Source organism: Mastacembelus armatus, chromosome 1 (genome assembly GCF_900324485.2).
Source record: "Mastacembelus armatus chromosome 1, fMasArm1.2, whole genome shotgun sequence".
NCBI lineage: Eukaryota > Metazoa > Chordata > Actinopteri > Synbranchiformes > Mastacembelidae > Mastacembelus > Mastacembelus armatus.
This window is the reverse complement of record NC_046633.1, coordinates 20452136-20480062: the sequence shown is the minus strand read 5'-3', so window position 1 is coordinate 20480062 and position 27927 is coordinate 20452136. Positions and strand designations below refer to the sequence as shown.

Below are 27927 nucleotides of genomic sequence, written 5' to 3'. Positions count from 1 at the left end.
TGTGCAGGAGCTTAGCTTCTTAAAGATAAAAAATTGAAAAATAAAATACCTGAGGCCACTGCAAAGGGGCAAGAAAGTAGGCAAATAAGAACAAAAACCAGAGTGAGAGACATTTGATAGGGTGGTTAGCACACACTATCATAATTTGCATATTTTGTTTTTCATCTGAGGATATAAAAGCAGTCAAGGCACATTAGCTGTTCATATGCACACAAGGTCCCCCGATTTTCTGGATAGTGCACTGGAAAACTCAGGCTCACTGATGTGCAACACAGATGCCATGTTGTGTTTAACTGTGACTGGTTTAATCAACCTAAGACAGAAGTCCCTGTTGTGGCAGCAAATAGTCCAGTTGATCCAGTTGATCCAGACAAAAAACTTATAACATAACCATTGTTTAAAGCAGTGGTTCCCAGCTTTAGGAAAACTATTGGCACATTCACATTTTTTTGAAGACTACAAGTGCAAGAATATTTTATAAAGCCTTTTTATGGTTTCAAAGAAAGGTGTGCAAAGTTTGATAAAGTGATGTCATTTGAGTCAGCATAGTTGGGTCCTAGACTATATGTTAAAAAATTGAAGAGTGGAGAAAAATGAAGTTTCCAGACCTCTGTAACTTGCTCCTCATCCCTGCCTTACCTCAAAGCTAAATTAGTGATTTCTATGAATATCTGCTTTCGAGTTAAATTGCTGACAAGAATTACAGATGAACTTAAAATATATATCTTTGGTTCTGCTGCATCCATTTTGATTCTTTAAAAAAAAAAAGTTGATTAAACAATTGAGAAGATCAGGAACCACTGGTTTAACTATGAAATTACAGGTAAACAAAATGGCATACAGTATTTATAGTATGTCAATTACAAAAACATATTTGAAGATATTTAAAGGTGGGTTTCTGGTAAATTGCAGGGTATGTTTGGAAAGGATATGCAACATTTTGAACAAAGATCTTCTCATAAATTGCCATTACTCTGTTCCAGAGACAAAAACCCGCTGATCATGGGCACAGGTACAATTTGCTCAAACAGAGCAATGCATAATTTGTGTCAGAAGGAAGTGCCAGTGTGCTCACTCTGCACTTGACATAATTTCTGTCAAGATATCCCACAGTTCCTGTGCCTGTTACAGTCATTGTCACACTGTCATGTGCATTCACTGCACCATTACCAAAAATGTCCCATAATTTCCGCAAATGGACTATTCACATATACATTATATTCAATATATTTATACTCTTTTTTTTTTTTTTTTTTTTACATAAATAAATACAAAAAGGCACCAGGTAGTTTTTTTCTGCTCATTTAACTTGAACGTACTCAAATCTCAGTATAGGTCCTTCTGTACGAACCTGTTCCACAAAACTGCAATTATGTAAAATGCAGCACTAAGTTTGACCTGTCAATTGATGATAATGGTATAAATTAAAAAAAGCATATATGGATTATGTTAACATTAAAAATATTTAAAGAATGACATGGAATGTGATGCATAAACATGAAAAATAAGCTTGAGTTTCTTAAAATACAGTTTTATTTGCGAATTTACACTGATTAGCAGTACATCTAAAAGCAACTCCGTTAGATAACCATTTATATAGGATTTTCACAGGTCACAAAAGTAGCTTGGCTCATTCTGGCATGCCAAAGCAAAACCCATTCTTTAAAAAACAAAAAAAACAGAAAAAAGATGAATAAAGAGGCATTAGTAAAGCAAGGTGCAACAGTCAGAAACAGAAAAGGAGAAAATTAAAAGAATGCAATACACATTCAGTTCATGTGGGGCCAATTTCTGCACATAGGTGGCAATAAAAAAAAGCCGAGTGCTCTCTGGAAACTAAAAGAAAAAATGTTTACTGTGATACAAATGGATGATGAAAAAAAACTACTTTGCAGGAGGAGATGTGGTATGAAACAAAAACAAGTCAAAAAAAGTCAAAAAGTGAAAAGTGAAAAAAAAAGTGGTTTGTTAGTGTCAGGTTGTCAGTACCCCCTGCCCAATCTCTACTACACACATCTATGCACTTCCATTTCCAAACTCACGCCTCCTTTCTCCATCTCTCAGTTGTGTGACCTCAGGTGTTGCCCAGAGCCAAAAGCTATCGTTTAACACAGCTAAAGATACGTCCCTACACCCTCCCTCCCTCCAAATTCAATACTTCACATTGCTAGCTGGGATATTGTTACATCTGGTTATATTGCGGGGGGAGGATATATGGCAACCCATCACACTTTGGCTTTGCAGAGTTCAACTGTGGGTCAGTTACAACACAATCATAATTACTAGAGAAATTACATGAGGGGTGGCTTTGGATACTGAAATGACAACCGGGCTCACAGAGAAATCGAAAACAAAATGCCCATATGACCTCCTTGTAATGCTCCAGTTCCAGGAGGAAATAAACGGCAAATTAAGTGAGGAAGCACAGATGCTGTGAATATAGCTACTGAAAATAAAGTTTTTGGGAGCCTGAGGGGTGTCGATGCAGTCACTGGGGTGATTTAACAGAAGTCTCAATACGGTCCTTACGCCTGAGAAGGCAGGCGAGAATCACAACCTTTGTCTCGTAAAAAAACTAATTGGAGGAAAAAAATTACAATATGGCTTTAAAACACACACACACATACACACACACACACACACCAAAGATGTCACTATGACCCATGATTCTCAGTTCAGCTGGTGACTGAAGATAGTTTGGCGTGGTATTTCAGCACTACACTTTCTGTTATTTATTTTTGTTGAGTGGAGAAACGGAGAGCATTTCTCACGTGTGACACCAATGAAAGACCTTTTTTTCCTGTCTCCATACGACTCACTTTCTGGGTCCTGACCTTTCTCCGTGCCTTGCTTGCTACTTGCACAACTTTTACCAAATACTTCACAATCTCCTTCACTGGTGAAACCACCTGCAACTGAAATTTGTTAGATACCACAAGAAAAGTGCAGCACAATAAAATAAAAATATATAGTTAAAAATCTATAGCCAACATATCCAGTTTTCATATATCTGTGTTATATAGTAAATTTGTGTACTCTGGAGATTAGAATATACTTTGAGCAATCAGGCATCACTACAGAACATAGTCAGCCATATAAATTCAGTTCTTGCAAAAAGAGAAAACATGCGTAACATCTGTATTCTCTGTAAAAGCTTAGAAATGAATACAAAGAGCTAACTAATACCAAATTTGTGTTCAATAAAAAAAAAAAAAAGATCAAATTTTATGAGATGACAAACTGGACACAAACAGTGACACTTTACTGAAATGAGATTGTTTTGCTTTTAACTCTTCCATTTCGGTTTGGCAAAACAAAACAAAAAAAAAAAAAACACATTGAGATGAGGAAGAGGATTTACGAAAATGCTACATAAAGATTGAGATAACATCAGTTTAGTTGTGAAAGACCGTCAGCCTTCTCTTCCTCACTATCTATCTGCAGTTTAACCACAATAAACTCAAAATAGGGTTTGTACCAGAAGCCTGTGCCTAAAGAAGCTTGAAGAGTGTGAGACTGAGGCGGAGAGAAAACTTCTCTCACAGTAAATAAATCAACACAAACCCTGTGGCTGTTGTTGAGAGCAGTTTTCCAGTGTGACTTCAAATTTCATGTGGCCTCTCAGTTCCCTATGCAGAGTCAGGTGACATGAATCTAAAAACAAAACCTTAAACGGCCAGGGAATTTTGACAGAAAGAAAGGCTTATCTAGTTTCAACTTAACCTACAGTTTAACAACACTTAGGTTGCAATCCAATCATTTCTTAAAACTGGATTTTGATGCAAGAAATATGCAACGTGGTTTCAAGTTCTGTTTTCAGCCTGGGAAACGACACAGAGGAGGAGCCAGTTATTCAGGATCTACGTAAATGGCCTCAAATTATAGTCGATGGCTTCCAAGAAGGCCAGTTCGAGCACTGCATAGGTGATCAGACGTGTATACACCTAACACCTGTCTTTTGTCAGCCCACATCTGCTGTGGTTTTTAATTTGCAGACTCACATACCCACGGCAAATTTCCCAAACATTCTTTGCAGGAGACCTTTTCTTTTTTGTTACAAATTCATTTTTTTCTATAATCCTTTTTCTGCCTTTTGCACATAAAATCTTTTGTTAAAAAACAAATAAAATTAAAGATAAAAAATGACATTAAAATCAGAGACAAAATAAAAACAGACAAACAAAAATGTGGCTGCTGCCCCTCTTTCTTCTTCTACACAGACTTCCTGCCTGCCTCACCCTTGCTGACCGTTTGGTCTCAGGCCTCCGTCTTCTCTTTCTTTTTGTTTTTCTTCAGGAAGGATGGGGTGCGGAACTTCTTCTTCTTCTTGGTGTTGGGGGACTTGGAGGGTGAGCTCTCGGGGGACAACGCCTCCTCAATCTTCTCACCGGGGCGCACTGTAATCTCTACGCTCTCCACGCTAGTGGTCAGCTGGCTGACTCGCTTAGAAAGCTCCTCATCCACGTCCCCGTGGTCGTCTTTGCCATTCACCAGACCTGTGTGGTTCTCTGAGGGCGGTGGAGGAGTGACATTAGGGGAGGAAAGGAAGCAGAAGAGAAAAAACGGGAGAGATACATTTCTTAATTCTGCTATCTCAAAATGAATGAACCAATCATTACAGACAAATACATTTTCTAATAAAAAAAACCCTGTAAACCCAAAGTGACGCTTAAAAAATGTTGGGTAAACACTGATTTCCTGTTGGATAGTAGTGTTTATTAAATGTAAGTTAAATGATCTTTTCCACTTCTCTGCCTGTTTACTACCAATCTGTATTTTACAAATGTATATTGTAGCCATAGTATACAGTGTGTCCATCATACAAGGACATATGATTTCCATTGTTTAACAGTAATCCATGTTTTTGGACAAAGAGAGAAAAAACCCAAGTAGTACCAAATAGTTTTTTTTTTTTTGTTTTTTTTTGGCAGAGCCTCTACTGAATGGGAATATATTTTATAGGCGTTCACTGCCTGAATGTCACACTATTGTTGAGCCTCTGCTGACCCAGCTTTACCAAACACACTAATTCTGTTTGAACTGTGCGTTGAACTCACACAGAGACATGCTGTCCCCATGCTCTACATATTTCATAATATCCCTGCATAAAACCCCAGTGATCTAGAGGCCCTGAGAGTCTGTCCTCCTTTCACTTTGGGAAAAAGGACTCTGAACAGTGGACTGCACCCGTTTGTTTAATGACTGTTCATATAACAGGCCTGTCATCGCTTCCCGTCCTCTGGGTCACAAATGCAGGTTAAGGTACACAGGGCACTGGCATCATGTTACTACACTCGAACATGAAAAACAAAAACAGTGACAAGTTCTCAGGTTATTTTCATCTTAGCACACAAACCACACAGGGCGGCATTAAATAGCAGCCTACACAACAATTGACCTGACTGCAACACAATGACCGACTGACCCCACGGTGGTGGCGTCACAAAATATGGGTCCCCTGAGCCAATGCGCTGCCACGAGTTAATTGTTACTGCTTATGTGGTTTTGTGTGCTGAAGGGAAGCTGACAGGAAGTCAATTCCATAATGTCATCATCTAAAACTTATAAAGAGGCCTATCACTAACGTGATAACTTACTTATTTGCAAGTTATAAGTGGTAGTGGGTGTATTTTTACTGCCGGTGTTTATGCTAAGCTAGGCTAACCATCAATACGGACAGGATCCATTTTCTTATCTAATTTTCCACAAAAATCATTTCTTTACAATCAAACCGTGATGACAATAAGCAATAGGAATTCAAAGACGTCAATGAATGCACAAACAAGGAGTGAAAGCAAGATAACACATATGAGCGTATCTGTGATGGATCCTTATCTCAAAGCAATTCTTACAACCTAATATTATACTGAAATAAATGGAAATCAGTGGTTTTCCAGTAGGGAAGAAATGAATCTGTGTATCTTCACATATAAATGTATGTTTTGATAAGCTGTCAAGCAGGAATATAAAACGGGTAAATTCCCAAACCTATTAAACAGCAGAAATGTCTTTCTGAAAAGGGGAAAAATTTGGTTTTTAATAGGGGGAGGGAGATCTTGACATTTCACTGATCTATAATGAATCATTAAGAAATTATTAGTGCAGGACACACGTATTACATAGATGAGTAGTTTAGGCATAACATACTGAGCTCTTAGTTCATTGCATTCAGTTAAATTTACATTCATGCACACACATACATCTGATCTTAAAGACACAGAAAGTCGGTGAAGGTCATTCTGAAAAGTGTGTCTCTGAGTAAGTGATACCTTCTTTAGCTGGAGTGCTTTGCGGGGACTGGGTGAGTGACAGAGACTGAGAGAGAGTGGAGCCGTCGTCTGAGGTTAGCTCGTGTTCGCCATCTGCAGGGAGGGTGGGGATGGGGTAGAATAGGGGGGTGAGGGATGGATGAGAGGATTGCAGGGTGATGCAGGGGATTGAAATAGTGGGACAACAGCAGGGGTAAGCGGGATGAGAGGTTGGGAGAGTTGAGGGGATTTTGGGTTGGAAGGGAGTGAGGAAGTGGGCGGGGGGGCATCAAGAGATTAGTGATAACACACATGTTAGAATCAGGCCATGCACAGCTGTTTTTCCACAAAATTTCCAAAACCCATGTCTGTGGATCATCAGGCTCTTGGAATGTCATCACTCGCCCTGTCACTGGTTTGTCCTGCTGGCGGACCATGCACTGTAATGCTTTGCTGGGCCATAATATCACAGTGAGCACACAGATTGTATCTTTGGGCAGCACACAACAAGCTCCAAAAATCTTCAGACACTTTTACATAGAGGATGGAGATTAACCGTATGAAAATCTAGGGCTGGCCATGAATAATAGATCAACTGTTAGTGGAAGTGTATCACATTTCCCTGGCTGTCATTTTTTAATGTCTAACCGTTCATTATGTTTCCTGGTTCTTCATGCAATAAAAACTAATTGAACTCTTGGCTTTTCTTTTACATGGTGAAAACTGTTTACAGCAGCTTATAAAACAACAGTAAATGTACCAGTGGAGCTCAAAATTAGTAGCTCCATTAGTTTTTAACACTGATTAGAGCGAAAGAATGACATTCTGCTGTCACTTTTAACACATTCATTTGCACACTCAGCTACACATTAAGTTTCATACACAGCTTCTCCAACATATAGACAGTGGCAGCACAACAGCCTGGTCTGTGCTCACATGTTCTGTAATGTGAGGCATGCTGATAAAAAAGGGTTATTTGTATAAAACTGAAATTTGAGAAATAAACTCAGTTTAAGTTCAGTGCTTGTTAACAGTAATGTTTCCTGAATGAGCCTTGTTAGGCTGAAAATCACTCCAATAAATGTGCACCTTATACAACAGCATCAACATATTGGTGATATTCAACTTCACACAGTATGCATCGATTACATTGGTTTTGAGGTTTAAAATTGAAAAAAAAAAGACATTTTTGTTTATAGTGATAATTTAGAAAACTGACTGAATGTGACTAATCACAGGTGAATGTGCGTATGTAAGTGTGTGTGCACATACAGTACTGTGCAGAAGTTTTAGGCAGTTTATAGATGTTTCAGATTCTTATCACACCACACCAGGTGGATGATTGATTGGTTCATTGTGCAGGACAACAAGCCCATAAAGAAGTCCCTAAAGTTCATGAAGAACTATTTTCAGAGGCAAGAAGAACCAGGAGTCCTGCAGCAGATGGTCTGAATCTACTGTAGAACTGCAGCAGCTTCTCCAAGGTGCTGCAAAGTACCAGGAGGTCAAACCAGAGAGAACTGCTGCTGGTTTAAGGGCCAAGGGGAGAGCTGCAAATACTGATTAGATTTAGGTTTGGTTCCCTTTACTGCACTTTGTATGAAGTTCATTGATAAATAAAAAACTACTTATGTTATTTACACTAAAAGCATCCCTTGTGTATTTTTAGTGCCCAAAACATTTGCTCAGTACTGTATGCAGCCCAGGCATGAATCAGGCCATTCCAGACGGTCTCCAGCTTGCATCCAGATTGGTCACCGGGGGAGTCATGGGGCTGTGGGGGCAACAGTGTCATAGCAACGGGTTCCACTCATGTGGCAGGTGTGAAGACCTGCTGTCTGTGCATTCTGCCATGTTAGTCATACTGTCCTCTCACTCACACACATTAACATTCGAATGTTGGGTGCATGGGAAACATGCAAATGTGGAGTCAGTCATTTGCATGTTTCCCATGCACATAAGAACATTTGGACAATGTAAATATGTGTGAACAAACGTGTGCACATGTACAGTACACATGTATTCAAATATACACATTATACACATTAATCTGGTCTAACATGGCTGGAGCTCTGCAGTACGAAGGCTGGTGGACACACCCTATCCCCTGTTCACTGCTGCTTTCTGTGAAAGGCGATGGGGACAGAGGGCTCATATGATCAGTACCGACTATCCTGTGTGTGTGTCAGCACAATGATAGTACAAACAAAAGCATCAGTGGAAAGTGTGGGGAAATGTTAAAAGGTCTATAAGTGTGTGCCTGCATGAGATACCCCAGGGTAGTGTGTTATTAGAATATGGAAGACACCAATGGGACTGCTGCTAAGGAGACAGTACAATAGGCTCAGATTATATGGATGTTTTTTAACAAAAAAAACTGCTGAGAGAGAACATGCAGAAGGAAATCAAGATGCACAATAAGCAACCTAACATTCGAGATTTGAGGAGAAGGCACAAATGTGTCAATATAAAACAAGTTTTATAAGTTTTTCTGAACAGTTCAAAGTGTCAGATAGTGCTTTTTAACAACTTAAACAGGCTTCAGCAGGACATGGCCACATCTGCCTGTTTGGGTTTTGTCTGCAAAGATCCCTCAGATATCAGCATATCCAATGTAAGAATAATGGAGGTTAAAAGCCTATAAGACCATTGCTGTAATAAACTGCATTACAATTGTTTTCTACCAATTAACACACCAAAATTAAGCCAGTTTTGGCTAATAATTGGCGATACATGAGTTGTATACCAAAACTGAAAGCACATATCTTCACTCTCTGTGTGCACTTTCAAACTGTCATACAGACTGAGCATCAATCAGTCGATCAATTGGTTTTAAGCCTATTTAATATTTTGTTAACAAATGGATGTTCAGGTTGTTTCCTGCTGACACTAAGGGACAAGTCCTTCACTGAGTACAGTTCACTGTGTGTGTGTGTGTGTGTGTGTGTGCAGTCCATATGTGTCTCTTGTGGTATTTTCAAGTCTGTAGGTTTAGTATCAGATACACACACACCTATGAACATCGCTGAATTCATGGACTGTAAGTGTATGAGTTTGCAATGTTTGTTTAAGAGTGTGTGTCGTACCACTGAGGCCCAGTTGCCGCCTCTCCACATTTTTGCGGTACTCCTCCAGGTCCTTCTCTGACAGCTCACTGAAGGGGTTGGGGGGCAGGGGAGCCATCTGCTCCTCCTCTGTGGGCACGTATGGCTAGGGAGGACACGGAGTGTGGTGAGCATGCGTACACACACAAACACACAGTAAGAGTCAGTTGTCTCGTGCACACACACATTGAAACACAGAAAACAAAGTACACACGTACATACACAAACACACACTGTCTATATGCGCACACACTCTCCCACAGACTGATTTAAACCCACACTTAAAAAATAAGACACCATCATATACTCACATAACTCAGGCTTCTCATACAAAGATAAAACAAAAGTGTCGACCACATCACAGAGACCTCATCTAATCACCAGCTCTACACTCAGTTTCTCATTCAATTAGTCTCTAAACTCAAACCAGCTCTTTATAGCAGACTGTAGAACATAAACACAACAAACGCGTGGCACTATTACAATTACACATGAACATTGTTGTACCCACATAAGTCACACACATGCAAGCAAAACACACATTTTTACAGATCTCATTAGACTTCTGTGTAACAACATGTCCTAAACATGATCATGCTCCAACACGTCATCACAGTGACTCACACATGGGAACAAAAGACGTGATTTTTTTTTTTTCTGAAGTAATACTTGTAAAAATAAATTTAAATGGGTGTCAGTCTTAAAACACAACTGTAAAAACTCATGCTGTGTTTGGTTATGAAGAAGCAAAAATAGTGTCCAATAAATCCACAATAAATAATAAAACACTGCAAACAGGAACAAAAGGAAACACTTGTGGATATTTACCAGAATTTTTTTCTGCACCAGATCCTTCAAGACAAGACACCGACCACGAAACCATCAGCATCAAAATGTCCAAATTTATATTTATGTTTAATTTTTTACTTTGCATCTTTCCAGTGTGCTGGTGATTCTCTTTCTAAATATCTGTATTTCTAACCAAGTGCAGCTATCAACACCCTAGAGTCAGCTTTGTCTTTGCTAAATGTGCTCATCTGCCTCCACCTAGTGATGAAGAGTTGTCATTAAACTGCTGTGTATCTGGTGAACTATTGACTTAGCTGATGATGGAACAGCAACATGATGTTTTCACTTCTTCAGTCACCACTTTGTTGGCATTAACAGGCAGCACCTCAGTTATATCTCCTCTACTCTCCTGCCTTGTTCTGTTGCACCTGGCACAACTCTCAAACTTATTAGTTCATGGCATTCGGTCGCCTCAGGTCATTTCTAGCACAGTTCTTCCAAACTGCAACCTGAGCAGATGTCTAATCAGCCAGGACAACTGAGAACACCCCTGAATTATTGGTCAATAAACAAGTAACTAGGGAAATCTCTATTTGCTGCTCTTCCTTCAGTGTAGTAAAGAATTGGCTCAGCAGACTGTGTATCCTGCACAAACCAGTGCACATCTATAAACAGATGCTGTACATAATGGACATTTATTTGGAGCATCTGTTAAAGTCCTGATCTCAGAATATGATGGAAATGTCTGAACACAAAAAAGCAGCTGCTGACATTGTGTATTTCACAATCTAAAAACTGGTAAAAAAAACATTGATAAAATAGTTTACAGTTTTTATTCATTGCCTTCTTTTAACAGAAGCCTATTCTGAGCTGTCCACACCACCAAACAAACCTATACTTATGGTCTATAAATAATTTCTGTTTTTAATTCCTTACTCAGGGAACTAGTGGTATTTCTTACAGAAAAGGCAAAGGTTTATGTATTTTCTTTAGTTCTTTGTGTAACTGGCCGAGCCTTCTTCTCACCTGTCGTGGTTCATCAACAGGGATCCCTGCGAGGTGCTGAGAGCGCGGCCCTGACGTCATCAGATCAAGCCGGTTCTGGTCTCTGATCTGTAATAGGACAAAAAAACACAATGGTGTTACCAGGGAGTGTTAATTACAAACATGGTCCAAAGAATTCAGAAGTAAATCTTAATGACTAAAATATCAAACTAAACAGATGCGTTGATCATCCTTGATCTATTGCTTTACAGTAATGCATTCATGTCCTATGGTTTAAACTTTCAGATTCTCAGCATTATGATGTTTTTCATCTTTGGGCTTCTGGTATAAATGTTTTCCTTCTAACAAACACTAACCAGTGATACTGACAACAATACATGTAAAAAATCTTTTGTGCTGATTAAAAGGAATGAGTCAGACTTACTTTGTTCCTCTTCTCCAGCACCTCATTGGGGTCGGTGTTGAGCGGGACAAACTGATTGGGGTCCTCGATCCGGATTGGGGTTCCCGTCTCCTCTGCCTTCATCCACTGTGAAAGGAAGTAAGGTGAAAACAGGTGAGTTCAAAACTACAACCTCACAGTCCAAAAATATGGACACATGCTACTGTAACCTCATTCACACAACACAACACGCTGAAAGTGTATTAACAACCAGGTACAATCAAAGCACAAATAATGACAGTCTGAATGTGTCAGCATCTTCATTTGACAGTGGAAGAGTACCACTTTATCATTGGAGTGCTCTTTTAAAGTTTAATTCATTAAGTACTAAAATAAATTCCTCAGAAATAAATAACACCTATCAGTGCCGCAGAAATCTGTAGTCCTCCATGCAGCCAGTAGATGGTGATGTAGTATCAAGTTTGAAATTACTACACTCAACACATTCAGTGTTGACTAAAACACTGTTATTATATTATATAATTATTATAATACTTATACACATGTGAACACACACATAAACACAGGCAGCTTGTTAGAACCCTAGGAAGGACTGCAGTGCCCCTTTATATTATTAAAATGTAAAGCTGAGCTTCATGTATTTAGAAAACTGTAAAAATTGGAATATTTAATCCTCGTTTGTTACCAATACAAACATACACACACACACTGCTCACCATGGTTGTCCGGCTGTTGTAGCGCTCCTCTCCGCCCTCCACGCTGACCTTAGTGTAGCTGTTGGGCGAGTTGAGCCAGCGTGTCTTCTCTCTCTGGTGTCTTTGTTGCAGGAACTTGAATGGCAGCCGTGTGGCGGCGCCTTCTCCATCTTCCTCGAACATAAATGCAGTGACAGTGGCGGGGATCTCCACATCGCTCTTGTGTCTCGGCTTCTCCCGGATGATGGGGTGCCTGTAGGCGTAACCTGTCCTGTAGCCCTGCAGCAGGAAAGAAGATCACATCTTTACACTTTGTTTTCTTCGATGTGAAATGAAAGTTGTTTTGTTTAGGTTCATGACGAGAAAACAAAACCACACTATCTCACAGAGAGCTACAGTAATTCATACACCCATACTTGTCTTCTGTATGTTTTTGTATTCCCCCATTTCCCTTCTATTCTGCTGCAGCTTCCTGTTTACTCCATTAAAACCCATCAATTTCCATACATAAAATAAACAGCTTTAATTGAGATTTTCATTTTTACTGCAAGAGTAACTGAGCTAAAAGAAGAAATTAGCATTTATTCTGATTCTTTTCCTTCCTTTCCGGTTGAGCTGCCAGTTTCACAGTCAGTCTAACGGAAAATAAAGACAGAAACAGTGCTCTGACCGCAGGGTTTCTGGCAGCACGGAGGACAGAGCCAGAGTTATTTCCTGTCTGACCCCTTCTCCCTCCATTCCCTTCTACCCCTTCCCCTCTCCTCTTTATCCCCATCTTTTTTTTCTTCGCCCTCTCTCTGTCACTGTCACTCTCACATGGTTTTTTCCACACTCGTCTTGACAGTGAAATTCCGGTCCTTTCTGTTTTTCTTCATTTCATCTCCACAGTCAACAATGACCTTTCAACTCGACTTCATCACCCTTTTTATCCAGATCTACTAAGCTAGCCTTCTCTTTTCCTGCAACATCCTTGTACTGAAACAGTGAGTGCCTCTGACACAAATGCTGTGTTTATGAGGTGTGAGTGAAAATGGTAGGAAAAGAAGGGGGTCCAGACAGGCTGAGGAGCAATGATTCATTGAGACAAGTAGGAGCAGAAGAAGAGTGAAAGAGGGGAAGAGAGGGAAAGCGTGTGGGCTGTGAGAGATGAGACAGAGACATGAGGCTGCAAGGAGGACAGACGACAAGAGAAGCTGAGAGAGAGAGACAGCAAAGGGACGACTAATGTATAAATGGTTCTGTTAAACTAAATCTCTAATGGTTTAATCTGTTTTTGTGCACTGTGTTTCCCAAGGTTATCAGTGCCCAGTACTGTTGTTTTGCATGGATTTTAATATTAAATATTTAAAATTTTAATACAGTTCAGGTGCCTCTTTTCTAACCGTGGCAGTTCTCCAAACTCCCTCCAGCTTATTCTCCAGAAAACAAGAAGCACCAGTGTAAAAGTGAACACAGAGGATTTTATTGAGAGAGGGCCAACAAGTTTAGTTATGTAAAAATGGCACATATCATCACTTAATAACTTGTTTTGTAGAAAGACTATTTACAATGTAAAACTAAAACATTCTCTGACTGCTCTTCTCTAAATGCAATTTTAATAACAGACTTATTGCTTTTTTGTACAAATCAGAACAAAAATAAAACAGAGCAATGAAATCAAAAGTGAAAGTGTCGCTGTGGTGTGTTGGCATGTACTACGCCTGGGGCATTATGATTATGTGTGTTCTTTTCCCATGAGTGTGTTCGAGTCAAATGTGCAACTCCTCTCACTTTGGAGTCTTGTGGACTCACCAGGTTATCCAGCATCCTCATCAGAGACTCAAACTCCAGCTCACCAATCTTCCACTTATACTGGCCAGCCATGTTGACTACAGCCGATGAGCCAACGTCGTACACTCGTGATTTGTAGTTCTCCTGGTCCAGAACAATCAGGTTGTCCACGCTGCCAGCACATGAGATGGCATTCACCTGTCCAAAAGTAAAAGGACAGAAACCTTAGCATGTAAATGTCTACGGACAAAACAGACAGAAAGGCCTTTTTATGACCAGGTATCTGTGGTACTACATGGTCCTCCCTAGAATAGGAAGAGGCATAAACATGATCCTAAACTTCATAAACCAAACACAAGAAAAATTTAATTTTGTAAAACCCAAATGAGATATAATAGCAGCAAGAAATACACAATACATTGCCTACAACAAACATGGCTGTGGGATTTATTCATAAAAACTAAGCTGAGCTTTGCATGATGGATTAATGTTTTCTTTTGCTTGACACGGGAGAGTATGTCAGAAGATATACAGCGGCAGACAACAACAACAACAACAACAACAACTCTGAAATCCACCATATTTACAAGTGAACACAAAGAAAAGGCTATAATAGGGAGATATCAGAAAATCTATGCCTCATAACACAGACTTCAAGATTTTTAATCAACAGAGCTATTTCAGTAATATGTCAGGATTACGTTTAGCTTCGCCAACATACTTGAAATGTTTATCCATTAAATTTTTTCCCAAATGATTCAATTATTTAACTATTCACTGAGATTTTAGCAAACTATCCCCACCATGTAGCCATTAGATTTAGCTAATTATTTCTCTCATTTGGGACACATGGTGTTCAGGTGTGGCTCACTCCATATGGATATATTTTTAACCAAATTGTAATTTCTGTTTTCAAATGAGCTTCTCCGCCATCATTCCACATATTCCCAACAGCATTAAACGTACAAATGAACAATGTCATTACTGCCTAATTGGTTATGATTTTTCAGATATATACATAGGGTTGGAATATTTATATAGACTAATACTTTGTGTTTAAATAAACCCTCTAACCCTTTCTACCATCTTTTTTTCAGTTTTCTTTCTGAGTCAATAAAAAAAGGAAGAACAACACCCTTCACTAATTGCTGCTTTGGACCAACATCAACAACACATCAGCTTTTTACTCCCTTCATCAAACTCCAAATGGCCTCTTTATGAAAACTATTTGAGACAAAATTTCCCACAAGGCAGAGACTGGTAAAAGACTTACGGAGAGGGAGTAGGGAAAAAGTCAGAGCAAGGAAATGTGAATACCAGTAGCAGAAAGATCAGATTCAATGGACAAAGTGCCGCCCTGCTGGCCTAATACAAATACAGAGGAAACTGAGTGGCGCTGAAAAGCAGTGGATGTGCAAAACAGCATCACTTATGGTGTGTGTGTACCTGAATTTCACAGGCATACTGAACATTGTAGATGTAGTGAAAAGCTTCTTCGATGGTCTCCCCAAGAGCAACCACACCGTGATTTCTCAGCACCAAAACCTGCATTACAGACAGAAATAGTGATTAGAAACAGCAAAACAGATCAGGTCAGACTTATTATTGGTCCATTTGTCTAACTTTCTCTTAATGTGCCTGTACAATTATATGACAAGCCCTTAAGTGACCGCCAAAATGTTTCTAATTCCTTGTATCAACAAGGGTTGGGCTGCTGGACGACAACAGCAGGACCTGGCGGTGGAAATTCCCTTGACTTCCCTGAAAATTTGCCAATTTAAATGATGTTGATCACTGGTTGTTTTAAAAGATGCCAAGTGCAGAAATGCAGGGATAAAAATGAGGTGCAGAAGGTAAACTAAGCACAGCTGAAATTTCCACAGGATGTGCTGGTTTTAATGTCTTACTACTGTTTCCATGTGAAAGACACCACACCCTGATAATTAGATCATTTTTCTCTTTTGACTACAAGGTCAAGATGTAATACCACCCTTTCTTTGATTATTTCTAACCTGACTGTAAGATGCCATGTGTACACAGGTGGCTTAAGTTCTTAAGCTTTCTGAAATGTTCACTTTTTCTGCCAGCTGTGAGAGAGTAAAGATTTAATATCAAAGGGAGCATGCAGTTAAAGGAAAAAAATGTGACTTTTAGATAAAGTCTCTTTGATTAACAATACCTCCATAGTTAACCCCTTGTAAAACTGATGTGCTTGATTTATGTATGAGTAAAACACTGTGTAACGTGTTAATCAGCGAGTTACTCCTCTGGACAGAACTGATTCCAGTCAAACTGGGCTGATCCCTTTTGGAAGTAGCTGCACACGTAGCGTATAGACACTCTTTGACACTCAACTACAGAGTGAAGAAGTAGATTTCTCAGCAGTAAGAACTTGCTCAGTTCTTGGTTCTCCTACCTTAGTGGTAGGTCCCAGGGCCTTCTGCAACTCTCTGCGCTCCTCCTGACCATCCAGGCTGCCCTGGTAGCTGTAATAGGCAATATCCCCCAGGATCAATGCCTCCTGGGAAATGGGTAGGATGCCACACTTCATAGAGGACACCTAAAGGAGGAGTAAGGTGAGAAGAAGGCAACTGGATGACATAAAAGAATTTCTTCAACGTGTTTTATAGTTGTTTTATCATCAGATTCTGCAGGTCGAGACCTCCAATAACATTTTCATGGATATATATTCCCTTCCAGTTAAGATGTTAAGATCTATTTCTATTAAAACACTCAACTTTCTACCTTGCTCTAAGAAACTGCCCAATGTGAAAACTTTCTGATATAAAGTGGACTTACAGCAGCCGTGGCAGGAGTGTGCACGTGTATGACGCAGCGGATGTCTGGACGCATGGAGTAGATTGCAGCATGAGGGCTGAAACCCATAGGGTCGATCCTCAGGGTGGTGGAACCCTGTTCGATCACATCTCCGATGATGTTGAGCTTCACCTGGGAAAAGAAGAAGAGGATCCAGAGGCTGTTGGTGCTGTAAGGATTTCTGCTTTGTACAGTGGGTAGAGCAGCTGGATGTTAAGTATTTTTATTACTGCAATTACTGCAAACCTTTTTCTTTTTCTTAGTCCAGTTTTTTTGAAAACTTGAAAGTACCATCATCTAGACAGCTGGTGACCAAACAACACTAACTAAATAGAGCCTGGATTAAAGGTACTTTCCGTAGACGGACAGAAAGACAGATCCACTGCTTCACACACAAACTCCAACATTAACTAAGACATAAGAACAAGTCAAAACCAATGTGCATGATGACAGAAATCTTCATTATCAGCGATTCCTCCTGTCTGTCCGCTCCTCTCCAGGAAATGAATTGAAGCATTACCATGAAACATGATAATATAGCTGGGGAGCGGACATGACGTCCTTTACTATGACAACTTCATTACCAGCTAGCAGTTATTATATTACATGACATCAGAGAAGAGCAATGGCTGGAAAGACTGAAGTATAGAAACCCAGAGAGAAAGCGAGCTGGGTAAACAGACCTGATGGAACAGCAACGAGGAAACCGAGTCCAGAAAAAAACAAAAAAACAAAAAACAATTTGAAAGTAAAAACATAGCATTGCCTGCAGACCTACCCAACTGCCATCACCATATCCACAATCCACAAGTTATTCTGTGATATAAACCAGAAATCACCTGAAATATACTTCATACCTGAAACATCACAAGGCTGAGGATGATCTTTTTACTTACTGGGTTTTGTTAATATTATAATATCATTTTTATGTAACATCATTAGCATATATTGTATAGTATGAACATTTAAATCATCTCCATATAGTATTAAAAAGTAGTTTGGATTTACATACAAAAAAACGTGTGGAGCATATTTGGCACACTAATTTATGTTTTGTTGTTAACTAGGTAATATGTTTGCACTGACAAGGAAAAACTTCAATGAATTGAAACACTGAGGAGAATCTGACAGGCGGTAGCTGATCTTTAGGTTCAGTCAAGCTGAAAATCCTTAGATATGTCCCGAGTGTCATTCTGCCTTTTCACAGCTATGTCGATGTCCGGATAGATGACTCTATTGATCATTGGCCCAGCAGAGGAAAGTGAATGGCACCAGCTGAGCGTAATTAACTACTGTCCTCTCTGTGTCCACACACTCCCTCAACCGGCTGCCAGATGATTGAACATCTACTGGGTTACATCACATGTTCATTGTAGTATCAGTGCACCAGGTCACGCCCTTCAAAGTGCAGCTCCCTCAACCTACAGCTGAGAGGCTCTTCTGACGAACATAACACATCTAATTATAAAAAGGTGCCAGAGGACGCATCAGAAAGAATTTGACACTTGATGTGGCTGGATGGTGGCGAGGACTACCACAGACTGGGGAAGCAGTCAAAACCTGAACATGAAATTCCTTCAGGGATTGTTCAAGTTAAACAAAATGTAATGGCTTGATCTTCTAGTAAGCAATTAATTTCAATCAGTGGTCAGATTATCTCTAGAGCCATCAAAATAAATAACAGGTCAACTTAAAAAAAACAAAGAACAGCTCTGTGAACTTAGTCAACCTTCATCTCAAAGAGACTGAAAGAGAGAGGCAGATGGAAACTGACCAAACCCAAGTGCACTTCAGCCTCTACCTGGTGCTTCAGCCTCCAGCCAGTTGACCTCAGCATGACCTGAATGAATTCTGGGTATTCTGCATGAATTTTTCTTAATCGAGACAAGAGCATCTTTAAACACTTGAACTCAACCGTGTAACTACAGAGATCACAAGATGAAAACAGTCTGGGAGAGAAGAAGAAAGGGAAGAGATCAGAGAGAAACTGGGAAACACAGCAGCGACTGACTGGCATCCAAAACACAGATGGACCAAAATACAGTCATGGAGATCTGAGAGTGGCAGACTACATAATTCTGTTCCATCTCCTGACAGTTGCAGCATTGTGGTCATCGCTCTCACACAGACAACCACAGCAGAGATGGATGTGGTCCAGACGCACAAAATAAAAATGCTTACTTTTAAATGCCGTTGCCTTAAATTTCTAAACTTGAGTCTACATTTTAGCCTGTTGCCAATAACCTCTACCATAAGCAGCTGTAGACAAAAAGGTTCATTATGAGATATTTAACTTGGACTATGTTTGACTATGTTTTATGCTGTGTAATAGTGCAGTAGCTAACACATTTATGTTCTTAGAAGTTTTTGAAACTTCTGAATCATTAAAAATTGCATTGAGTTTAGTGAAAAGTCAACCCAATTCTAAACAGGTCAATTTATGCTTCATCTGAAATAAGACAGCAGGAAACAAAGCAACATCGACTGTGTATTAGTTTAATCTTTTTATGTTACACAATGATGTTATTGTTAATGTTGTATCAATGTTAAGATGATCAGTGAGCGAATATCCCTAACCACTGCTACATTTCTCCCCCCTAAAGCAAAACAGCTGCAGTGGAAGTACTACTGAGATCCTTTACTTAAGTAAAAGTAGAAATACCACAGTTATACACAGTAAAGATAATAAATTATTAGCAGGCAAATATACTTGAAGTACCAAAAGTAAAAGTACTCTGGCCTGTTTTACATGAATGAATTCAATATTACTGGATCGCATTTATTGATGCGTTATTGATTTTAATGTTTTTAACAGTTTTAAGGTGGAGCTAATGTTGCAGTAACTAACATATATGCATAGAATTTAATTTATATGCTGCTGGGTAGCTTGTGAATTTCCTCAATAAAAGGTTAATGATTATTTGTATTTATATGTGATGTTTAAAAGTAAATAGTAACTAAAGTTATAAAATAAATGCAGTTGCATTAAAAGTATGATATTTTATTTCTAAAATGTAGTTAAAGAATGAATCAACAGAAAATGGAAATACCGAAGTAAAGTACAGATACCTCAAAACTGTATTTAAGTACAGTACTTAAATGAATGTACTTGGTTACATTCCACCACTGCTAAACAGTGTTTACTGCCCTCAGATCTTGGTTGTTTTGATTTTTACTGTGCCAGATATTAGTGTTTGTCAGACAGATATAATTTTCTGGACTTATTTCACTTGTATATAAATGTTTCTGCTGCAAGAAGTTTTCTTAGCAGCAACAAAAAACAATCAGGACTGCTAATATGGTGCGGTCTACACAAATTAAAACAAGCCTGGAAAGCAATTAAGCCAAGTCAGCAATGACACTCACTGCCTTGACAGCAGAGAGCAGGTTACCGCTTGATGTTCAGCTGAGATCAGTTCATGTTTTTCATATTGTAGATTTTATGGGCTACACCAAAGTCAAATAATATGTGACCAGCAATAATTGTACACCACAAACTGCCAACACCAATACAACGCTGTTTAAATACAGCAAAAAAATAGGATTTTACAGATTTTTATCTCATTTGTCTCATGAGATACACGAAATGAAACCATTCACCTGGCTGGTCATGGCAGAGACTGTTGCTAGAGAGAAAGAGAGAACAGAGACAGAACCAGAGATGGAAATAGAAACTGAATTATAGGGAGTTCAAATGTAAGGCAGGAGGAAATTAGGTTACCAATGGGTTGTCAACATATTACACATCTACTGACAGAATTCCCAGCGCAATGATGAGGTGTGCACTCTGAACTGAAACTAGGCAAACAACCTGAAACGCCTGCAGTATTTGCTGATCTCTTACAGGAAAGCAGCAGGCAGAGAGAAGGTACGCTCTGTTCAGAGTATCAGTGTCAATACGAGAAGAGCCAGCGACACCGAGCAAGGCAAACACATGAACACTCAGAGACCGAGAAGACCAAAGCACAGAAAAGCTGAACCCACATTTTTCCTTCAGCCAACTGATTAAGTAGAAAAGTAATAACTGTGTCCAAAATCTGGACATTAAAATCTGGATACTCTCAAAGATACATGGACAATCACACTGACACACAGACATTTGCAGCCAACTTTATTTGTTTTACTAGTTTAAGTCTAGCTAGGAAATTGCTAAAGGTAAAACTAAGCTTTCAAATCTATGTCAAACTATTTGCTATGGTATATTGATCCTCCTGTGTTTACATTCTAACACTACACCAGCTGGTAAATAAAATAAAAATGATATTTTTCAAAAAAAAAAAAAAAACAACTTTCCACAGTTTCCATTTTTTCTTACCAGGTTTGATGCAGATGCCTCAGCGAATGACAGTCCTCTGGGGAGGATGAGGATGTGGTCTTGTTCTTTACTGACTCTGCCCTAAGAAAAGAAATAGATCACTTTACATTGTTATGTAATTAAACAGATTAAAGAGACAATAGTAAAGTCAGAATTTGGAAACAATCAGCGAGTCACATAAAATGTGTAAAAACAGACTACAGACTTTGAATTTTAACCACTGAAACTTTGGTTCATGGTGAAAAATTTAAAGTCTAATGAAAAATCATCAATGAAATCTCACTGAATAAATCATCATTTCTTCTGTCTATTCATAAACCACAACTGTCAACACTTTTAGGAACTCCTCCTCCAGCTCTAAATCCAGTGGTGGTATTTCTGTGGCCCCTTACTGTAATGTAGGAGTTGGCGAAGTGCGCCCAGCTGAACAGGTCCACGAGTCTGTAGAGGCTGGCCAGTTTACATCGCGTCAGCTTCTCGCCTTTCACCATCGTGGTAGATTCCACTCCGTACATGTCATTGATGGGTGTGACCATCCCCAGACCTAAAAGTCAGAGGAAGCAGAGTTAAATCAAATAAAATAGAATACATGCTTCATAAAAGTGTGTAGGGTGCTGACACAGTAATATTAAAATGACATACACACACCTACCTCCATCAGACATATTACACACCGAGATGATGTAAACAACAGTCCAAGCTTTGAATTTTTAAGTATATTTAAAGAAAGCTTGAAAATCGACTGCTGTGGAGCTTTTGGACTGCACTGATTGGAAGCATGTGGACTCCTGGACAGAACTCACAAACTCAAAACCTATGGAAATATGCACGGCTTTTCCGGAGTCGGGTCGTCTTAGTGTATTTATGCCCTCTGGCACACAAACTCATGTTTGACTATAGAGCTCCAATCTGCAGATACTGATGCTGTTTGTTGTTTTTCAATTCAAGTCAAAGCGGTTGCGCCCTGGGCAAGAGCAGCATGTTCTGCTAGATGTTAGTGTCTGGTTTCCCGGGGTAACAGGCCGGGCACTCAGAGTACTCACTGAGAGGGGAGGTGTTGAAACCAGCCACTGAGCTGGCCATGAAGAAGTCAGCAATCTGCCTGAGCGCCAACAGGCCAGTGGGATTGTTTCCCTTCCGCTGCTGCTCCTGGATCAGACTCTCCAACTCTTCCTTGAAGGCCTGAGAGGCAAGGGAAGACAAAGACGCAAAGTTAAGAGAGGAAATCATTTGATTTTGAGATGAGGAGGTGCACTAAACCTTTCTGAAATTCAGGAAAGTTGAAAACTATTTTGCCAACAGCAAAAGCAATATGGATTTCGATTTATTTTGAGTCTTTTTAGAGCATCCTGTGAAGCCTAACTATTGACAATATTCAACACTGATCAAACCTTTGAGAAGTTTACTGACTTCAGGTTGAAAATGGAGCTTCAGATACTGTTTTCATCGGTACTAAAAATTGTGAAAAGACCAGGAGAGATGATGGTGAGCCAGATTAGAGAAGGGGGGAAAGACAGCAGTGGATCAGTGGTGATAGAGATAAAGAGCAAATTATGTGACAACATTCATATAGACAGAGAGAGTGAGAATAAAGATAAGAGGAATGAGTTGTGTTAATCACAGATTAGTCATGCTTCTTGGGCGTCAATCTGAATCATGCTACAAATGTCCCATAAAGCTGGATTGCAATAGGCTGGCAAACCAACAAGATGAGTCAGGATTGGCTGCCTGGCTGTAGATGCATTTTGATTGGCTGTTCGGTGTGACAGAGAGAGAGAGAGTGAGTGGCTAATCCTTATGTCCTGACCACAGTCATCAGCTAAATCCGCAGACAATACAGTATAGGCTAATATGTTCTTATACATGTAAGTGCTGGGCTACATCATTTGACTTTCCTTCAAAAGAGATGTTCCTCATTATGAAGCCAGATCAGAAGACTCGTCAGTAAATAAGCAGATCAATAAGTGTCAGGATGGTCTGAGATGATGCTCAAGAAAATGCCATAGTAACTCATTACCAGTCATGTGTCAGCCCAGGCAGCAGGAGGTAACAGTGGTACCAGGCCCTGAAGCAGACGTTATGGTTTATTGCTGGCATCTTATTCCTTTAAGCACTGCAGCTTATGCAAATCAAGTCACTCAAGGAGTCCTATTAATGCATGTATCACATGTGCTTCAACTAAGAGAGACGTAATGTACGATATCATGATATCAGGAAATAATTTCACAATGCAAAGCTGAGTGGAGTTTCCTCTGTCACCATCAGGCCACCTGTACTGTCATCCGTATTCCACTCACCACAAAAACACCTTAAACTTCTCTCAGTTCAACACACGGTCTGTGTGTTGAACTGAGTCCGTTTTACCAGTGAAATCTGACTGGTACCACAGCATAAAGCAGATGGTTAACGTTGATTTAACAGTCACTTCACAGTGATCAGTTTAACTAGAGCTAAACTAAAGTGTTCAAGAAGCGCTCCTCCACCACACACTGATTTTTTTTTAATTTTTTTATATTTACATGCTTATGGTATTAAATCGTTTCTGAAAACCCAAAGATCAAACATCGCTTGATTACCATCCAACCATCTGTAAGTCTGGCTCACTGAGCTAGATAATACAAATGATTTCCAGCACCAGGACACTAAGTACAGCTTTATTCTAAAACAAATGAGAACAATCCTTTAACATTTTTTTTTTTCTTTTTTTGTTTGTTTTAATTTGATTCAGATTTCTCTTTGCTTGACTCAGTGTCACTATTTTCACCATCTGGTCCACCGTTTCATCTTCTATCGTGCACTACACCATTGCACTACATGAAATTGCTGTCCTCAAATCTACCCTTTTGTGGTTTTAAGAGTTTACCCCCATTGGATCTGAAATTGGCTCTAACTCAGCTTCACCTCATTTCAGAGTTAGGCGATAATGTTTACCACACAGTGAGTCTACTTTAACTTCCTGGTGGAGATTTAAATCCAGTTGTGGAAATTTCTGGAAAAATCGACACAGTGTGACAGTGAAAACAGACCATGATGCTGTTTCCATGCGATGACTCCTTTGGCAGGGTGACATCCAATATTCATGTGTATATTCAATCTCACTGGTTATGCAACAATCAACTCATCAAGTTGTGTCTGTGCACAAAAACATCCCTGACACTTAACTTCCGCTTGTCTCTGGGCCCCCACAAGTCACCCCAAGAGACAGTCTATTAGTGTTATGCGAATCAAGTTGGGGCTTTTAGTTTCATGCCCATGTGTGGGTGTTTTGTTATAAGTGGAGCTACCCCCCCATGTCAGGACACATACACTCCCGGGACACTGCTGGTTCTGAAGCCCGGCCAGACATTCCTCTGTCCCTGGTGGTGAGGTCGCTGTGGCAACCGATCTGTTGCGGATGTCTGACAGTGGTGGGTCAGGGCTCTTTTGTTTCTCAGTTGCTGTTTTTGGTGTTCTGGGTATTTGTGCTTCAGAGACTGTTGTGCCATCATATTGACATGGGAGCCACATTGCTAAGGAAAAAATTTACAGGACTCGGGTGCAGACACATGAGTCTCAGGCAGATTTTATACGAGGCCACTACAAAGTTCTTTGCTTTGGGTCTGTGCTAGAGGAATCTCACTACTACTTGACACTGGTTGCATGAAATCCCTTCAAGAAGCACTACTAAACCTGCATTAATTCACTTTTAGGTCACTTTAGGTCAGTGGTTCAAGTGACAAAGCACTACATTGTCACATGTCAGCCAACAGCTTCTTATTTACACACCCAATAGAACAAAACACAAAACAACACAATTATTCACTTGTAGTTGTAGCTCTGTCCAGGTGATGAAGTAAGATGAACATTCATTCTCCTTTTAGCTCTGTTTTTGGTCTTCACTAACTACTCAAGGAAATTCTGTCTCTTTAGCAGATAAACATCCCACTGCATTCAGTTGCTATTCACTAATTATGTGTCTGCTGCTGAAAACAACGCCATGGGAGTGGGGAGTGTGGGCCAAAACAGTAAAAGTGGGCTGTAAATCCAAAACAATCAGCTAAAGGGTGCTAAAAAGCTCACCAGAGCTGAGACGAACTACAGAGTTAGGTGATATTTTCAGTCAATAAGAGTGAGCTCTTTAACATACAATCGGTTACTCTATTCATCATTAGAATAAAAATAATGATTAAAATAGCTTTAAAATAACAGCTGTTTCCTGCCATTCACAAGACAGGTGCTGATTTGCCTTTATCTTTAAAATACTGTCCAATCAGTTTAGGAGGAACATTTGACACACTGGACCTCTCAGCATTTTGGCATAAAACCTATTTAGAAAGTACATAAACATACAAACAAACACATCCAGAAAAAAATCACACACAGCAGCATCTGCTCTACAATGTGTGTGTGTTTCCAAGAGGATTATGACAGCTGGGATTTGATTCCCATCATCTAAACAGAGTTAATCCTTGGGCCCAAAGTGGATTGTATCATAAATATTTCAGTATTGCTCCTACATCTGCAGAAATAAAAATAACATTACACATCAAGTTTGTTTTTTAGCTGCTGCAGCATTGCTCTTCACACTTCTACTTCAATCCAAGGTTGAAAGACAAAAACTGACAATACACCATTACAGTTACGACACATTCACTACTAGAAAAGGATAAAATACAACACAAGGTTCAATTTTCTACCCTGCCTGGTCAAAATAATGACAACCAAGATAAGCAGGTCTCTTCACTTACTGGAGAAAAAAAAAAAAAAAGTCACAGTCAGAGACATGACAAAGTCTTTCCGTGACTGCTCCAAAATGGCAAAAGCTAATCTTTCAAAGTGGAACTGCAGTGATCTTGGGAGTATTAAGCTGACATGCAGATTGGAGTTTGGCCAGTTCTTCAGTAGAGGAGTCAAAGCAAGAGTGAGAGAGTAGTAGAACAATGCCACGTACGCAATTTGAGAAATCAACAAAGTAGTGTGACCTACAGTAGAAAGTAGTTTGGTTACTTCTGAGAGGAAGTGTAGGTGATCTGCAGACAAGCTCCACTGTCAGGATTTATACCTGGAATTAGGACATTACACTACTGAAAAGTGCATTTTACCTCCACTTCACTCTTTGGTGAACAAAAATAGATTTTCTCATGTATATTTTAGATTATCTGAGTCACTTTCATGGGACAACAGAAACTTTTACTATAGGGTTTCTAGTCTTCTAAGAGGTTGCGCCACAGACTTACAGTGAAGTTGTGTGATTACCTTGTTGACGTAACTGTCCTACATTTAAGTGACACATAAATGTTTTATGTCATCCTGTGGAAAAGGAGGACGGGTCTTTGTATGACTTTGTTGGAGTAAGGCCGATCCTGCATGTCTGTTCTCGTGGCTTAATCAAGAAGAGCATCTCACTCTTCATATTCTCACTACTACTTCACACACACTCATGTCCTTGTGTCACACAAAGCTATTGTGGTTTGATGTGATAAGTGCATTTTGGGAAAAAAAAAAAAAAAAATCTGTCCAGGGTCATTCAGCAAACTTGAAAACAAATAGCTTGTATTGAAAAAAGCCTTTAGAATTTAGCATCACCTTCTGTTTTTTTTTTCTTTACTGTGTTGAGGAGTCATCTCCTGCAGCAGATTAGGGCTATGTTATGAAAAAGTCACCTTCATATACACAGGGCTGTACCCAGATACACAGACAGACCATTTTATTGTGTTGAATTCATAGTTCACAAAACACTATCCTATTCCTATCCAAACATAAATACAGACGTATCTTTGCACAGCATAGGCTGGGTACAATAAATTGTGATTTCATCATCGGGCCTATTTGTTGACTTGCATTGTATTTACTTCAGCGGATAGATTAGTTCCATACTTGCAATAAAGCTGCAGCTATTACTGCATTTATGTTAATAAAGCCAGAGTAAGATCACAGTGTCACAGCAGAACTTCGTACAGCTCCGCTCTCAGCTCAGAAACTGCTTGGGATCACCAATGTTTTAAAAAAGTCAGAGAAAAGTAGTTATATTTTACATTTGTTTGGTCAGCGTGAGACAGTGTCTGAAAGTGGACGTTTCCAGCCAGAAGTGTGAGAGTCGCCAACACTGCGGTGCTGAAGGAAATGGAGCTGACCACTGGCAGGGTGCCATTTCACTGTCAGGAGGCTCAGCTCAGCTCTGGCCCAGTTTAACCCCTTGGTGCATCCATTTTTAAGAATCTTGGTGATGAATTGTACCGATGTCAGCAAACCAAATACAGGACAACTAAAGGAATAACCACATCAGAGTCTAAACCTTTTCATTGTGAAAAGACTTAGAAACATACATAGAAAGACAGATATAAAATAAAGACAAGCACACACATTCACACAAAAGATGAACCAGCACAAAGGCCAGGTGTGGCCTGTAATTTCAGCCTCAGCCTCCCCACTTATGTCAGCACAATGCTGTTCTTTCAAGCCACAGACATGACAGTTTTACAAAGTAAGAGAGTGTCTGCTACAAGCTGGCCAATGCTATTGATTCCCCCCATTTAACCTCAGAGTGTGCGTCACTGAAATTGGTCTCTGACTCCAGGAGCAACATCTTTCAACCCTAAACTCTTTGGCCTTTTTCTTGAGGGATGCACTTGTTCACCCCTCAGAAAGTGAAGGAAAGGCTGAGCAGAGAGCATTTACACTAACTCCACTCTTTAAAACTTTAAAACAAGAAAGTGCATCAGTGGTTGAAGATGTGTTGATGCATATATACTACATGTCATTATAAGAACTGATATTTGAATAACTATTCTTGCCACTGACA

General features: G+C 39.6%; 1 protein-coding gene across 7 annotated transcripts in view; it reads right to left on the bottom strand.

Annotated features, from left to right (window-relative positions):
- Positions 1-1515: 1515 nt before the first annotated feature.
- Positions 1516-27927, bottom strand: part of add3a (adducin 3 (gamma) a) — an 89757-nt gene continuing 63345 nt past the window's right edge. For 4 of the 7 annotated variants that reach the window (XM_026302640.2, XM_026302637.1, XM_026302639.2 and 1 more), the window contains 14 exons: positions 22190-22328; positions 21539-21690; positions 21147-21227; positions 16814-16963; positions 16431-16574; positions 15461-15559; positions 14036-14212; positions 12266-12523; positions 11571-11675; positions 11168-11254; positions 10181-10204; positions 9335-9458; positions 6270-6362; positions 1516-4508 (listed from right to left, as the gene is read on the bottom strand). In XM_026302640.2, the coding sequence (XP_026158425.1) occupies positions 4258-4508; positions 6270-6362; positions 9335-9458; positions 10181-10204; positions 11168-11254; positions 11571-11675; positions 12266-12523; positions 14036-14212; positions 15461-15559; positions 16431-16574; positions 16814-16963; positions 21147-21227; positions 21539-21690; positions 22190-22328 (1884 nt within the window). In that variant the 3' untranslated portion in view covers positions 1516-4257. The remainder of the gene's footprint in view (positions 4509-6269; positions 6363-9334; positions 9459-10180; positions 10205-11167; positions 11255-11570; positions 11676-12265; positions 12524-14035; positions 14213-15460; positions 15560-16430; positions 16575-16813; positions 16964-21146; positions 21228-21538; positions 21691-22189; positions 22329-27927) is intronic. The other 3 variants (XM_026302642.1, XM_026302641.1, XM_026302643.1) reach the window with 3 other exon arrangements.